Genomic DNA, 17,617 nt, shown 5'->3' with positions numbered 1-17,617 from the left:
AAATAAAGCCACATAGTCATTAACATAAAGAGGAAAAAGGAGATTGGAAAGATCATACCATGCGGTCTTCAATATCTTCATGTCTCGGATGTGGCGTAGTCGATCAATGTAAACAAGGATAGACAAACATAATATATACAAGACTACACTACAAAGGAAATGAACATGTTTTTGGATTTTTCAATTTTTCAATTTTTTTTGATTTTTCGAAATTTTTTGATTTTTTTGGATTTTTGAATAAAAGTCAAGTTAGAATTTCCCATCCCCACACTAGTATGGGCATTGTCCTTAATGGCCAATATGATAGGAAATTATGCAAGTATGATGCATGATTTCTAAACTAAATGCAAGCTATACTAAGCTACACTACATGATGCATGGGCTTTTGTTATGGCGGAGAGCGTAATTTAGATTACCTCCCGATGCGTATGCATGTACTTCCCCAAACCAAAATAGACATTATTTCTAACGTCTTGAATTTCGGGGTAGTTTATGCACACGGAATGCAATGCATAATAGTTATCCACGGTAGCTTCGTATTGTCGGAAATGCAAGTCTTGGAGAATTCCCGTTACAAAGTCATCACGAGGGAGGATAAAGGGGTTAGGGTGGTTGTATGGTTGGTATGGAAAAGGGCAGGGAGGTATCTTGATTTTCTCATCTTGTTGTTATTGCTCTTGTTGTTGTTGGGGATTTGGTGGTGGTGGTGCTTGCCTTGCTTGGGTTGGGTTTGCGGGGATGATGTAGGACAGGATCGGTGATAGAGGTCCCCTTCTTGGTGAGATTCTTGGTAGACCGGTCATTGGCAAGTAGATTGGATCACTCCCCTTTGTTATCCACTTGATCCTTTTATCAACCCCCTCAAGGGTTATCCAATGATGATGCACAAGAAGGAGTTCTTCATTTATCCTTGTATTCCCGGAAAGAGGAGTGTACTCATTGTTCTCATTAAATTTTGGATTGAAATGTTTTGCAATCTTTGTAATGAGTCCTCCATTAACGATGTGTTTCATCCCATCATCATCTCCGTTTCTAAACTTAGCCCACTTTTCAAGTAGTAAAAGAGGCGCATTAAAATGGTATCCACCCCTTTCTTGGATATCGAGATAAGACTCCATGAACACAAGATCGAGTTCGTTCACAATTGCCGGGTCCCGGCGTGCAAGGAGGGTGCCGGAAAGGAACCGGTAGGTGAGTCTCAAAATAGGGTTTTGAATGTGGAAAGCTAGACACTCCTTAATGTACATGAAATTTCGGCCGGTCATGGCTCTCCATAGGGGTGCAACACTATATTTCTTCGGTTTTGATGTCCGGGTAGGCGAGACATCAAGGCCAAGCACATTAGCGAATTCCACTAGAGTCATCATTCTCGAAACACTTTCCAACCTAAATTCTATGCAAATTGTTCTATTCAAAGTTGTGATTTTCAAGAAGCTTAAAAATTCAAGAACAAGGGATCGGTAGGTTTGCTCGTGCATGCGAAATAGGGTAGAGAGACCAAACAATTCAAAAAGGGCTTCCATTTGATGGTAAATCCCAAGCTTCCTTAAAGTTCTATGGCATAAAAACTTTGTAGGGAGAATGTTCTTACCAAGAAGTCGGTGAAAAACGAGCCTTTGCACATCATTTACGAATTCAACATTAGAGAAGTCATCAAGATTGGTAAGATCCACAATTTCTTCATGCTCCCTTCTTAGAGTGTTGATGTGAGAAGTAGAAGAACTTCCTCTCACTCTTGGTCTTCTTCTATCCCTAAATGAAGATCCCCTTGGTCCCATTCTTTGATTGTGGAGTTGGAATTTTTGATTTGTTGAAGTATGGAGATGCTCTTTTTGGATTGAATCTTGCTTTTAAAACCCTAGAAATTGGGGCTTCTGTTTTTGTGGAATGAAAGAGTGTTTGGGATATGCTTTGGAGTCATAAGAAGGTGGATTTTTATAATACAAGTGGAAGGAAGGGTGATGTGTCACAAATTGTGTGATGGGGAGAATTAAAATCGTAAAAATCGGAAGTGAAGGCCGCAGGGAGACGAGTGAAATCGGGCCTGGGACGCTCGGATTCCCTTGATTTGGGACGAGCGGATTCCTGGGAAGATGCTCGGATTCTCGTACAGCGGATTTTTCCAAAATTTGAAGCAGCCAAGACGAGCGGATCGAGCTTAGGACGAGCGTCTTTTCTGAAGTAGGACGAGCGTCTTGTCTGAGGGACGCTCGGATTCTTTTACAGGAAAGTATCCCAAAGTCATGCTGTAAAAAGACGAGCGGATTGTCAATAAGACGGGCGTCTTGAATAAGCCGAGCGGATTTCCTCCTCAGACGCTCGGATTCCTTGCTGGACGAGCAGATTCTCCTCGATTTCCTTTACTCCGATAAAAAGCTTCCCCACACTTGAAAACTAGTTCCTTCCTTCATCAAAAATCATTAGTGACCCTCCCTCACTTACTCTTATGAAAATAATTTATGTTTATGATAAAAGGAATGCAATAAAATTATAAATACAAGTTAGTATATTTACAAGTGGTGGTTTAGAGAGGACTCCATCAAACTCTCCCTTTGATGATTCCTTCAAGGATGAGGAGGCCCGAGGTAGGTGACATCGACCTCTCCAATAAATGCTCCCTCATAATATGGCTTCAATCTTTGGCCATTAACCTTGAATTTGCTTCCATCTTCCGCCTTGATTTCAAAATCCCCATACTTTCCAACCTCGGTGATCACATAGGGACCCATCCATATAGAGTTCAACTTCCCGGGAAAGAGTTTATATCGGGAATTGAATAGAAGGACTTTATCCCCTTTGTGCAAGGCTTTTTGCTTGATCCTCTTGTCATGAAGCAATCTTGTCCTTTCCTTGTAGATCTTTGCATTCTCATAAGATTGTAGTCGGAATTCTTCCAACTCTTGAATTTGTATCATCCTCTTTTGGCCACTTAATTTGAGATCAAGGTTAAGGGCTCGGATTGCCCAAAAAGCTTTGTACTCTAATTCGATTGGCAAGTGGCATGCTTTTCCATAAACAAGCTTGTAAGGAGAGGCTCCTATGGGAGTTTTATAGGCCGTCCTATAAGCCCAAAGAGCGTCATCAAGCTTTGTGCTCCAATCCTTTCGGGTCTTGTTTACAACTTTCTCAAGAATTTGCTTGATCTCTCTATTCGAAACTTCCACTTGACCGCTTGTTTGAGGATGATATCCTAAGCCGGTTCTATGTTGAACAACATATTTGGTTAAAAGGGATGCGAGCTTCTTTTCATGAAAATGCGTTCCTCCATCACTTATGATTGCTCTAGGGACTCCGAATCTTGGGAAGATTATTTTCTTGAAGAGCTTGGTGACCGTCTTTGCATCATCGTTTGGGGTGGAAATTGCCTCCACCCACTTTGAGACATAATCTACGGCCACAAGGATATACTTATTCCCATTGGATGTCACAAACGGCCCTTGGTAGTCGATCCCCCAAACGTCGAAGATCTCCACCTCTAGTATGCCCCTTTGTGGCATTTCATTCCTCCAAGAGATATTCCTCGTCCTTTGACAAGCATCACAATGAATGATGAATTCCCTTGTGTCTTGGAATATCGTAGGCCAATAGAAGCCCGATTGAAGAATTTTCGCAATGGTTCTCCTTGCTCCATGGTACCCACCGTAAGGTGACGAGTGGCATACTTCAAAAATTCCTTGGACTTCCCATTGAGGGATGCACCTCCGGTAGAGCCCATCACTACACTCTTTGTAAAAATTTGGGTCATCTCAAAAGTACCTTTTTACTTCGAATAAGAACCTCTTCCTTTGGTTGTAGTTCAAATTTGTAGGGAGTACTCTTCCAACGATATAGTTGGCATAATCGGCAAACCATGGAGTGATGTGCCTTTCAAGTTGTGTTTGAATGGCCATCAAGATATCGTCGGGAAATGAGTCATTGATCGGCGTTTCTCCTTGTTCATCATGAAACCGGATCCTTGACAAGTGATCCGCCACTACATTTTCGGCTCCTTTATTCTCTCTTATTTCCATGTCAAATTCTTGAAGAAGCAAAATCCATCTCAACAACCTTGGTTTTGCCTCCTTCTTTATTAAGAGGTGTCGGAGAGCACGGTGATCCGAAAAGACAATCACTTTGGATCCAAGTAAGTAGGAACGGAATTTGTCCAAAGCATAGACAATGGCAAGAAGCTCTTTCTCGGTGGTATCATAGTTCACTTGGGAGGGATCAAGAGTCTTGCTTATATAGTAGATGGCATGTAGAGCTCTTTCTACCCGTTGGCCAAGAACCGCTCCAACGGCGTAGTTACTAGCATCACACATAATATTGAACGGTAGTTCCCAATTTGGAGGTTGAATAATCGGTGCCAAGATTAGTGCTTCTTTGATCCTATTAAAGGCTTCAACACACTCATCAGTGAAATGGAATTGGGCATCTTTAAGTAAGAGTTGAGTGAGGGGTTTCGCTATTTTTGAAAAATCTTTTATGAAACGGCGATAGAAACCCGCGTGACCGAGAAAACTTCTCACCCCTCTAACATTCACGGGAGGTGGGAGTTTCTCTATCACCTCAACCTTGGCTTTATCGACCTCGATGCCCTTTTTCGAGATTAAATGACCTAAAACAATTCCTTCATTGACCATGAAGTGACACTTTTCCCAATTTAAGACAAGACTAACATCTTCACATTTTTGCAATACAAGAGAAAGATTATGCAAACATGAGTCAAAGTCTTTTCCATAAACGCTAAAAACATCCATAAAAACTTTCATTATGGTCTCTAGGTAATCGGAGAAGACAATCATCATGCATCTTTGAAAAGTGGCGGGGGCATTACACAAGCCAAAAGGCATCCTCCTATATGCAAAGGTACCATAAAGGCATGTGAAGGTGGTCTTGTGTTGGTCATCCGGGTGTATAGAGATTTGAAAGAATCCCGAATACCCGTCAAGGTAACAAAAGAACTTGTTGTAGGCTAACCTCTCAAGCATTTGGTCAATTAATGGTAGGGGAAATGATTCTTTCTTGTTGCGGAATTCAATTTTCGGTAGTCAATGCACATACGCCAACCGGTGATCTTCCTTGTGGGTATTAGCTCATTCTTTTCGTTTGTAACCGTGGTACTGAAGGAAATGTAAATTCATATACATATTAACATACTCATATATGTCTAATTAATTTGTCATAAAATTAAAACGGATTTTATGCATGCAAACAATAATATAAAAGAAGAGAAATAATGTCCTTACATTGTTGATTTCGGATTTAAGGGCACAAAAGAGATCACCTTTCTCTTTTGATCTTGAGCTTTCCCTTATGGATGAACAAGATCTAAGTATAAGATCTCTCCCCAAGCTTTATACCCAAGGCTTAACACTTAATCTAATTAATATTATAAGTACTAGTATAATATTAATCTTAGTAGAAAATTGACCCAAAAATATTATGTACTCTTAATATTTTCGGTTTTATGGGAGGAAGAAGAAGAGAGGATTTTGTCTCTCTAAAACTCTAAATTTTGGATTAAGGAATTAATGAATATCACACACTAAAACAAGGTAGTGTATATAGAAAAATAAGACAAAAACTTTGCCTTTTTCTCTCTAGGAAAACCGGTGGGTGGGGTGCTTTTAGGGGAGCCAATGCATGCCCATATTGGTCTTCACAAGGTGAATAGGGTTGCATGGCTACCTAGCTATTTCATCATTATGTTTTCTATTTAAAATATAAACACAATTTTAGCTAATGCACCTCCAATATTTCGGCACTTATAGATAATATGGATTCCATATTATTTTTGTCAATTGTCAATATGTCACATGTCACATGTCACATAAATTTGTTATGTATTTTTAACATATTAAAAATCAACGTATTAATAAAAATACGTCATATACAAAAGTCGACTTAGTAATTTCATAATTACTTGTGCCAAAATATTTTACCAATTTATAAATCGTATTTACAATAATTCATTCAATTCCGATTGTTTATTTAAACAATAATTTCATCCGAGTAATGATACAATTCGATTACTCAGACCGTATCTCATTTAATCACATTTCAATTTGATACGTAAATTTTTCTTCCAAAATCGTCCGTCAATTTTCAAGTAATTTAATCAACTCGTAACATTATACGATTAATTAAATAATCAATTAAGTGTATTGCCCTTTAGGTATGACCTAGGGGGTCAACTGATCACCACCGTCACACGACAGTAATGTCAAACTCTAGTCAGCCAATCATTACCGATATATGTTGACCAGTTGACAGTAACAAAATTACTTCCTAATTGTATTCTTCAAAATGAGATTTAATAATGATATTTAAATCATGTGATCGCACTATCGTTGAGGACACATTTCCCAACAATCTCCCACTTGTCCTCGACAAGTGTGCGTCACCAATTCTCTTGTCCTATTACTATCTCCCACTCAATGCAAGGTGTCTTTCAGGTCGTACTTGCAAGTGATCATATCGAGAGTGGTTTCCTCGATCTGGAGAATAACTGATTGACCGGATTTATCCACTCTGGATACCTTCCGAGCGTGGCCACGCATTTTCAGTTCATTACTCCTCGAGTGGCCCTGAGATATTGTTATAACCCTGACTAGGGATGGACAATTCCTATCGCACTCATTCCCTTCGACTAGCCACAGCCATCATAACCCAAAATATGCCCATTTGACCCCATTTACGAAGGTCGTAGTAACACAAATCAAAGTTAATCTGAAACTGTGCCATCTTAGGCGAATAGTCTTTAGTCAAAAGAATCGACTCATTAGAATACTATAGTAGCTCTCGCCACGACCAGGCTATATAAATTTGCCAGAACTCTATAAGCGGTCATTAGGCCCGACAAAATGTTCCTAATGATCGCCTATGTGATCGACTAGTCATCTCACATGACTCTATGGCACTTGAACTTGCCATCAATCGCCTCACACTCTAGTCACTTCGAGACGTCACCTCATACAAGTGACTATGGGCAAATACGATGTTAATCCGTGTTCACTTTAACGGGGTTCAATTGTCTCTACAACCCGTTTGGATGTAACAAAGTATAAATTAAAGATAAAAGACAAATGAGATTATGAACATGAACAAAAACAACACTTTATTTCATTTCAAAATCTAACAAAAACTTGGTACACGTTTAAGTCCCATGGACGTAACATGTCCATCATGCTTAGCCTGCGATAAAGGCTTGGTGAGCGGATCGGCTATGTTGTCATCCGTCCCAACCTTACAAATCGCAATTTCCTTTCTTTCAATGAAATCTCTTATTACATGATACTTTCTAAGTACATGTCTAGATCTATTACTAGACTTTGGCTCCTTAGCTTGGAAGATCGTCCCACTATTATCACAATAGAGAGTGATGGGATCATTGGCGGTAGGTACTACTTTTAGACCTTCCGTGAATTGCTTGATCCACATAGCTTCCTTGGCAGACCTCGATCTTTGCTATGTACTCACCTCCGTTGTTGAATCGCGATTCTGACTTCCTTGAAGCTTCTCCAGCTTACGGCACCACCAATGAGCATGAAAACAAAACCAGCTTGTGATTTCATGTCATCTCTATCTGTTTGAAAACTTGAGTCCGTGTATCCATTAACACGCAACTCAGTGTCTCCTCCAAACACAAGGATAGAATCCTTAGTTCTTCTCAAGTACTTAAGGATGTTCTTGACAGCAATCCAGTGACTCTCACCTGGATTTTCTTGATATCTACTCGTCATGCTCAAGGCATACGAGACATCAGGACGTGTGCATATCATGGCATACATGATTGATCCAACAGCGGAAGCGTAAGGGATCAACTTCATGCGTTCAACATCATGGGGTTCGGAGGGACATTGAGTCTTGCTCAATATCGTTCCGGTTACCATAGGTACCAAACCCCTTTTGGATTTGTCCATGCTGAATCGTCGAAGAATCTTATCAACATAAGACTCTTGACTTAGTGCCAATATCCTCTTGGGTCTATCTCTATAGATCCGGATACCTAATATGCGTTGTGCCTCTCCTAAATCCTTCATTTGGAAGTGGTTACCTAACCACTTATTAACAGAAGACAACATTGGAATATCATTTCCAATGAGTAGTATGTCATCGACATACAAGATTAGGAACACAACATTGCTCCCACTAAATTTCATGTATAAACATGGTTCCTCAACGTTTCGAGTGAAACCATTTTCCTTTATTACATCATTGAATCGATGATTCCAACTTCTTGATGCTTGCTTAAGACCATAAATGGATCTCTTAAGCTTGCATACTTTGTTAGGATTTTTAGAATCAACAAAACCTTCGGGTTGTATCATGTACACCTCCTCTTCTAAATGCCCATTTAGAAAAGCGGTTTTGACATCCATTTGCCATATTTCATAATCATGAAATGCGGCGATCGCTAACAAAATCCGTATGGATCTTAGCATGGCTACGGGGGCGAAGGTCTCATCATAATGGAGATCTTGGACTTGGGTAAATCCTTTTGCCACTAGCCTAGCTTTGTAGACATTGTCATGTCCTTCTATGCCATTTTTGACCTTGAATATCCATTTGCATTGGAAGGGTCTTGCCCCTTTAGGCAAATCTACCAAGTCCCAAACTTGGTTCTCAAGCATAGAATCCATTTCGGACTTTATGGCTTCAAGCCATAAGGTGGAATTAGGACTAGAGATTGCGGCCTTGTAGGTGGCGGGCTCGTCACTTTCCATAAGCAACACATCGAGTATTCCATCTTCCTCGATAAGTCCTACATATCGATCGGGATGGCGAATTACTCGGCCCGTCCTTCTTAGTGGAGGAGGTACAACTGCGTTAGACGACGAAGGAACATCTTCTTGCGTCTCTACCTCGGTTTGTGGCTCTTGAACTTCATCAAGTTCAAAATTTCTCCCACTATGTCTCTTAGAAATAAATTCCTTTTCTAAGAAGACAGCCTCGCAAGACACAAACACTTTATGATCTTGAGGTTTGTAGAAGTAATATCCTCGAGAGGTCGAGGGGTAACCTACAAAGGTGCATTTTTCGGATCTTGGGGCAAGCTTGTTGTCGTTCTTAGTTTTGACGTAAGCATCACATCCCCAAATCTTCATGTAGGATATATTTGGGATCTTATCCGTCCACATCTCACATGGAGTCTTTTCGGTGGACTTTGTGGGACTATTATTCAAAGATCGAATTGCGGTTTGTATCGCAAATCCCCAAAACGAGTTCGGTAACTCGGTTTGACTCATCATGGATCGAACCATATCAAGTAAGGTTCGATTTCTCCTTTCGGCAACACCATTAAGTTGAGGTGTTCCGGGTGGAGAAAGTTGTGATATAATACCACGACTTTTCAAGTGTGAATCAAATTCAAGGCTAAGGTATTCTCCACCACGATCGGATCGTAGTGCCTTAATCTTTTTATTCAATTGGTTCTCTACTTCATTTTGAAATTCCTTGAATTTCTCAAACGCTTCACTCTTATGTTTAATTAAATAGATATACCCATATCTACTTAAATCATCGGTGAAGGTTATGAAGTAGTCATAATTACCACGAGCGGTGATAGACAATGGTCCACATACATCGGTGTGTATGAGTCCCAATAGCTCAGTAGCTCGTGTCCCTTTACCACTAAAAGGATTACGAGTCATTTTGCCAATTAGGCAATATTCGCATGTGCCATATGATTGATAATCAAATGGTGTAATCACATTAGTCGAAATTAATCTTTTGATGCGATTCTCGTTTATGTGACCTAATCGACAATGCCAAATGAACGCTTCACTTGGGTCACTTGTTTTGAGTTTCTTTGATTGAATGTTATAAATATCTCTTGTCGGATTTGAGGTCTCTAAAATGTAAATGCCATTGATGGAAGTAGCTTGGCCAATAACCAAATCATTCCTAGAAATAGTACAACAATTGTTCTTAATGGCAAAACAAAAACCGTCCACGTCTAGCATGGCGATTGAAATAATGTTTTTAGAGAGTGTAGGTACATAAAAACAATTATGCAAATACAACTCAAATCCATTTGGCAAAGCTAAAACATAAAGTCCCTTGGATTCGGCCGCTACCCGAGCTCCATTTCCAAGGCGTAGATCCACATCTCCCTTGCTAAGCCTCTCCACATCTCTTAAACCCTGTAAATGATTACAAAGGTGAGAACCACAACCGGTATCTAGTACCCATGTCGTAGTGGAAGTATAATTTATATCAATAACATAAATTTCTTTAGGAATTGTACCTTTTGGAGTAATGAGTCCTTCCCTTATATTTCGCAAATACATAGGGCAATTCCTAAGCCAATGTCCCATGCCATAGCAATAATGGCACTCATCATTAACTTGCTTGAAGTTTTTGACTTTCTTTCCTTTCTTCTTGAACCTCTTTCCCTTTGACGCAAGAATCTTGATTGCTAGAGCTCCCACTAGCTTTGGCATCTTTATCTTCCAGAGACAAAGACCCTATAGATCGTATGAGGTAGTCTTCCTGAGACGGACTCACACGAGGTCTAGTAGTAGTGGGTGGTTTAGAAGAAGTGATGAAATTAAGGTTTCCATCCGAACTTATCCCGAAATGAAGTTCTCTAGTTGTATCGAAATTATTGTTGGAGCATACGTCGTCAAGAACATGGTGATATGACTCAATAGTTATTGGTGCGGTAGCATTTGATGGATTCATTGTAATGCACTACAAATATGGAGGAAAGGAAATATTAACATTTGTCTTTTTAAATCATACTTGCAAATTTAACAAGATATGAACATTTATATAGTGACCTCTACCCAACTATAATAAATGATTCCAAGACCCAAATTCATATCGACTTAGGCACGGTGGGGCCGATACATCCTTTATCAATATAACTCGGTGGATTAACGTTTAATCGATTCTACTTTTAGAACTCTTGGTCGATAATATTACATTAACAATTATCTATAGCCCAAAACACATCGACAAGGGCACGGTGGGGCCGATACATCCCTTATCAAATACTTTTGTTGAGTTCAATCCAAATTTCGAATAAATGTGTCCATGATCCAAACCCACATTAACTTGGGCACGGTGGGGCCGATACATCCCTCATCAACATGAATTCGGTGGATTAACATTCATCACCCACTTCCCCTACGTAACAAGGTTTGTACCCCGGTGGGGCCGAGCGCACTCCCTCGCGAAATAGGTTTTCATGGTTTCTACTATTTGGTAAGGCTATGTCTCAATTGATAGTTTTAGCGAGAGGTCATGTCAATTTATTATCTATCACGTTTTAAGTGAACTAAAGCGGTGAACTACGATAATTCTAATTGACACAGTCGATAAACTCGATAAAAAGACAATGCATGTTTAGTTATGGCGATTTAGCGATGCATGTGACATAAAATAAAATGCAAGCATAAAGATAAATAAATCCTAGTATGGCCTTTCCTAAAATAGAAAACCTATTAATCTATTACATATTCGGAAACCAACTCCATTGGTCCCTTGAACTTCGGTTGTGGCACGCATCTCGAAGTAACACCGTCTTTATGTATCGCCATTCTTGAAGAAATCCGTCTTAAGGAACTCCGGAATGAATAAAATTACATAATAAATTACATAATTTCCTATTATACATTTGTAACTAAAATAAAATAAATCTATTAAATTACAAAACGGTGATACGAGATCACAATAAAAATTACAACTGAATCGATATTCCCATACATTTCGGGAAATACCAATTAAAATCTAAGGCCATACTAAGTAAAATTACATAATTCAAAAAATTACATAAATTAAAATTATGACAATCATAAAGAAAATGCAGCATTATAATATGTATGAACATGCTCAAATTTTATGCTAAATCGCCTTTAAATAGCCAATATCATATATTACTCGGTTTTTACGGATTTGCGTGATTTCAACGTTTTATAATCACAAAAATTACATAAACTCATATTTATGCATAAGTTAATTACCCTAACCTCTTAGGACTCAAAATATAGTCTTCACTAATAATCTGACCATAATTAACCCATATCTTATAAAATTGTTCATAAATGGACCAAAAATTACAAAATAAGCTATTAAACTTCAAATAATTCACAAAATTTCAAATAAATTCAAAATTTGAAATTTAAACTCATGAACATTCTGGAAAAATTCCATGACACTCATAATATTCAAAATCTTAGGTTAAAAATTTCGAAATTTTTCCGGAAAAACAATGTTGTGGTTTATCGATTTTAATAAAATAATCATAAAAACATGGAAAAATTATTTTCATTAACTTTTTAATTTTAGATCTGAAAAATATAATAAAATGCAACATTAGACGTTTTTCCTAAGTCATATATTATGTTTTATTAATTTTCCACTAATAATGTCACTATTTATGCTATTTTTCTTCAAAAATTCATAAATCATGCTAAAAGACTTCTTTATAGCCAATTATTTTACACACATCTTTTAAAATTGCATGTGACAACATATTAATTTTCTATGACCAGATTCAAAATTTAACTCATATTAACCTATTTTTCACTTAAATCCGAATTTAATAATGAAAAATTCATTTTTCGAGCATAACAAGTCCAAAAATTATGAAAATTTACAGGTTATCTCAAAATAATATATGTGACAACATATCCAAAAATCAACTTAAAATTCGAAGTATAGCTAATTTTCGACCAAAAATGACATTTTTACTCATAAAATCACATTTAAATGCCATTATTGTAAAATATGAACAATAAAAATCCGAAAAATTAACCAAAATATCCTAAAACATTTTAGGACCAGAAATATTAACATGCATGTAATAATTTCGTGATATATCATAATAACACAAATTTTACAAGTTTTATTTGTTATTCATATAACTCGGAAAAACTTTTAACCAATTTGCATGCAAACAACCGTGGCTCTTGATACCGATTGAAGGAAATGTAAATTCATATACATATTAACATACTCATATATGTCTAATTAATTTGTCATAAAATTAAAACGGATTTTATGCATGCAAACAATAATATAAAAGAAGAGAAATAATGTCCTTACATTGTTGATTTCGGATTTAAGGGCACAAAAGAGATCACCTTTCTCTTTTGATCTTGAGCTTTCCCTTATGGATGAACAAGATCTAAGTATAAGATCTCTCCCCAAGCTTTATACCCAAGGCTTAACACTTAATCTAATTAATATTATAAGTACTAGTATAATATTAATCTTAGTAGAAAATTGACCCAAAAATATTATGTACTCTTAATATTTTCGGTTTTATGGGAGGAAGAAGAAGAGAGGATTTTGTCTCTCTAAAACTCTAAATTTTGGATTAAGGAATTAATGAATATCACACACTAAAACAAGGTAGTGTATATAGAAAAATAAGACAAAAACTTTGCCTTTTTCTCTCTAGGAAAACCGGTGGGTGGGGTGCTTTTAGGGGAGCCAATGCATGCCCATATTGGTCTTCACAAGGTGAATAGGGTTGCATGGCTACCTAGCTATTTCATCATTATGTTTTCTATTTAAAATATAAACACAATTTTAGCTAATGCACCTCCAATATTTCGGCACTTATAGATAATATGGATTCCATATTATTTTTGTCAATTGTCAATATGTCACATGTCACATGTCACATAAATTTGTTATGTATTTTTAACATATTAAAAATCAACGTATTAATAAAAATGCGTCATATACAAAAGTCGACTTAGTAATTTCATAATTACTTGTGCCAAAATATTTTACCAATTTATAAATCGTATTTACAATAATTCATTCAATTCCGATTGTTTCTTTAAACAATAATTTCATCCGAGTAATGATACAATTCGATTACTCAGACCGTATCTCATTTAATCACATTTCAATTTGATACGTAAATTTTACTTCCAAAATCGTCCATCAATTTTCAAGTAATTTAATCAACTCGTAACGTTATACGATTAATTAAATAATCAATTAAGTGTATTGCCCTTTAGGTATGACCTAGGGGTCAATCGATCACCACCGTCACACGACAAGTAAAAGTCAAACTCTAGTCAGCCAATCATTACCGATATATGTTGACCAGTTGACAGTAACAAAATTACTTCCCAATTGTATTCTTCAAAATGAGATTTAATAATGATATTTAAATCATGTGATCGCACTATCGTTGAGGACACATTTCCCAACAGGTACCTCCTTTTTTAGGTACCAATTGAACGGGGCTAACCCACAAAGAGTCCGATATGGGATGTATGATTCCTGCATCAAGTAATTTCATAACCTCTCCCTTGACAACTTCTTGCATGTGGGGGTTTAATCTCCTTTGAGATTGGATGGTAGGTCTATGGTCCTCCTCTAGATGAATTCTATGCATACAAAAGTTGGGACTTATCCCCTTAAGGTCATCTAGACTATAACCTATAGTCTTTTCATGTTGCTTCAACCCATCAAGCAATTTTCTCAATTGGTTTTCATCAAGTCTATCATTAACAATCACGGGTTTGCTCTTAGATTCATCAAGGTAAGCATATTTCAAATTTGGGGGAAGGGTTTTAAAGTAGGGATTTGTACCTCACTTTCCTCCTTTGAAGGTTCATTGAGAATTTGCTCCATTTCCATTAGACACTCCATTCTCATGGCATGTTCAACTTGTTCTTCGGGCTCGTCAATTTCGTCATACTCGAATTCCATGACGAATTATTCTTGCTCTTCGGCTTGTAACATGTCTTCTAGGATTTATTGCTCATGTTCTATAGGTTGATATGCTTCCACAAGGATGTTATGTACTAATTCGGATTGCTCATGAATAAGTTCTTTGTTAGCTATAGCAGCCTCAAAAAGATCTACCTCTAACTCCCAATACATATTTTTGGCCTCACTTGTTTCCAAGGCTTTCAATGCTTGCATGGGGTCTTTGAAGAAAGGTATACTTAAGTGGTCCTCTACAAAACAATCTATAAGATCCATCTTGCAAAATATCGAACAACTTGAAAATAATTAGAACAAACCTTGAGGAGTTTTACTTCCCCAAGGCAAAGAAAGACACAACTAATAACAATCTAAGAAAATCTAAATCAAGTTAACACCGTCCCCGGCAACGGCGCCATTTTTGGTCGTACTCACTTGGAGGTTTAGTTTTCGGTTACTTGTCGTTAGGAGCACCTAGACCAAAACAATATTTATAACTTCACAAACAACTCTAATATTAGTAAAGAGGCAAGTAAAGGTCGGATCCCAAGGGACGGGTATTGAAGTAAGATTTTCAATTGTAAGTAGCGGTGTCTAGGGGTGTCACAATTTGGGGTTGAAGTAGAAGATCACTAAACTAAATAGCAATGAAAACAAGCCAGATGATTAAAAAGGGATGTAAACAATTGATAAAAGGCACTAGGGTGTCATGGGGTCATAGGGGATTCATGGTAATTGATCATATAAACATATTCTCAAATTATAAGCAAGCAATTATTGTTGTGATGGATCGAGTTGGTTTATATCTTACAATCCTAGGACGGTTTGGGTCCCGGAGCCGAATCGATTAGATTGTACAACACCTACAAGTCGACTTAATCCTCCCTACTCAACTATATGCATGGTCTAATGAGACTCGAGTTGGTTTATGTCTTACAAGTCTTATTGAAAAGGTAGGTGATGGGTAAAAAATGCAAGGATTCATAGGCTCGCATTTCATCAAACATAACATGTGCATAAGCTGAGATCACAACAAGCAAGCAAATAAACTATGAAAACATATTAAATTAAGCATGAATCATTCCCCATGTTGATTTCCTCTAATTACCCATTAACCCTAGTTAAGGAAACTACTCACTCATTATCAAGTTTAGCATGTTAACAAGGTTGTCAATCACATTAACAAAGCAAGACATGATGAATAAATGAAGATAATTAACAATAATTAAAAATGGATTAAGAGAATTATACCTACTAATGATTCCAATAATAAAGCAAAGAATAATAGAAGTACTTGATGATTGATTGGAAGGTTGTCAATCTCCCAATAATAACCCAAATAATCTTCAATTACCCAAAATAAAGGATGAACAAAAGAGAGATTAAGGAAATGAGATTTATATTAAGACTTGATTAAAAGTTGATTACAAGATTAATAAGAGATTAGAATGATATAAACTACACTAGAGATTGATAAGAAGAACATGATTATCTAATTAGACTAATGGGGTATTTATAGTGGGGATTAGGTACACAAATTAAGGTTTACTAAGGGCTTAAATGACGATTAAGTCCTTGGGGAATCGCTCCTCTCAAAAGAGATGTCGGTCTCCTTTTTGCCGGTCTTTCCGAAATATGCGCATCCTTCATAGAACAAGAAGAAAACAAAAAGTTGCTGTAACATAATCCGAGCGTCCAAGGCAGCGGGACGAGCGGATTGCCTGGCTGTTGGACGAGCGGATTCCTTGGCCGGACGCTCGGATTCTGGCCTTCTTGGACGAGCGTCCCGAGGGTCAAGCCGCTCGGATTCTTCGTCAGTTTCCTTCTTTTCTTCTTTTCTTCCTCCTTCTTCCAACAATCCTCGGGGATCTTGTCGGAGATGCAAGGATCTTTCCTCATCATTGCCCATCTACTATAATATGGACAAAGGCCTTCTAGTCTTGTCTTCTCTTTGATGCTTGGTCATTGAATTCAATCAATTTAGCTCTATTTTGCCATGAAAATGTAAGGTTTGCACTCCTTTCCTACCAAGGGAACAAAACCTCAAAGAATATGCAAAACAAAGGACTAAAGACAATAAATGACCTAAATATGCACTAAAAATCATGGGAACAAGGCTAATTCGGGGACTAAATACGCTCAAATAATGGTCACATCAGCGCCTTCTAGTAGTTCTAGCCGGCTATTGGTGGGAAAGATCTGGTCTTTGAAAGCGATTAATGTTAGGGCAGCCATTGATTCGATGATTAAATTGTGGAACCCTAAAGGGACGATAGTGGGCAACATTCTGGATGGTAGGGAAAAGATATTTGCGTTTCGTTTTTCTGATGACCGGGACAAGGCTAGAGTTATAGAGGGCCAACCATGGCACTTCGATAAACATGTTTGGTGCTTTAACGAGCCATGTGAGGATGGGAAAATGACTGAAACTCCTCTGCATTTAATTCCTATGTGGGCGAGGATTTATGACCTCCCAATGAGGGGTAGATCGAATGTTAACAACTTGAAGAGTTTAGGACGGCAACTGGGGACTTTTGTCTCTGTCGATGAAGCACCTTTACCAGAAGTTGAGAGGGCAGTTAGAGTTCGTATCTTGCACGATGTTCGTACGCCATTGAAACCAAAGGTTGAAATAAGGATGCCGAGTTCGCGAGTTTTAGATTTTAAAGTCAAATATGAGAGATCACCAACTTATTGTTATGGGTGTGGTATTCTTGGACATGGAGAGAAGGAATGTGACGAGGTCCCTTATGATGATGTTGATCTAAAATCCAGTGAGGACCTTCGAGCTTCGCCATAGAAAGTGCTAAAGGCTGGTACGGCTGGTTGTGGTAAGGTAGCAAGATCGCTCACCAAGGAGTTTGAGAGGGGAGAGAACCAAGGGGAGACGGAACAGATTGAGAAGATGATTGACAAGCTCCAGAATATTGCTCTACATTTCAAGAAGAAGGATAAA

General features: G+C 37.8%; 1 protein-coding gene across 1 annotated transcript; it reads left to right on the top strand.

The window, feature by feature from the left end:
• Positions 1-16,807: 16,807 nt before the first annotated feature.
• On the top strand, positions 16,808-17,461 carry LOC141595087 (uncharacterized). The gene has a single exon (XM_074415060.1). It carries the CDS (start codon positions 16,808-16,810, stop codon positions 17,459-17,461), a length of 654 nt encoding a protein of 217 aa, XP_074271161.1.
• Positions 17,462-17,617: the final 156 nt, after the last annotated feature.

The sequence above is a fragment of the Silene latifolia genome, chromosome 8 (genome assembly GCF_048544455.1).
Source record: "Silene latifolia isolate original U9 population chromosome 8, ASM4854445v1, whole genome shotgun sequence".
In the NCBI taxonomy this organism is placed as follows: Eukaryota; Viridiplantae; Streptophyta; class Magnoliopsida; order Caryophyllales; family Caryophyllaceae; genus Silene; species Silene latifolia.
Note: the sequence above shows the minus strand (reverse complement) of the source record. Positions and strands in the feature narration are given on the sequence as shown.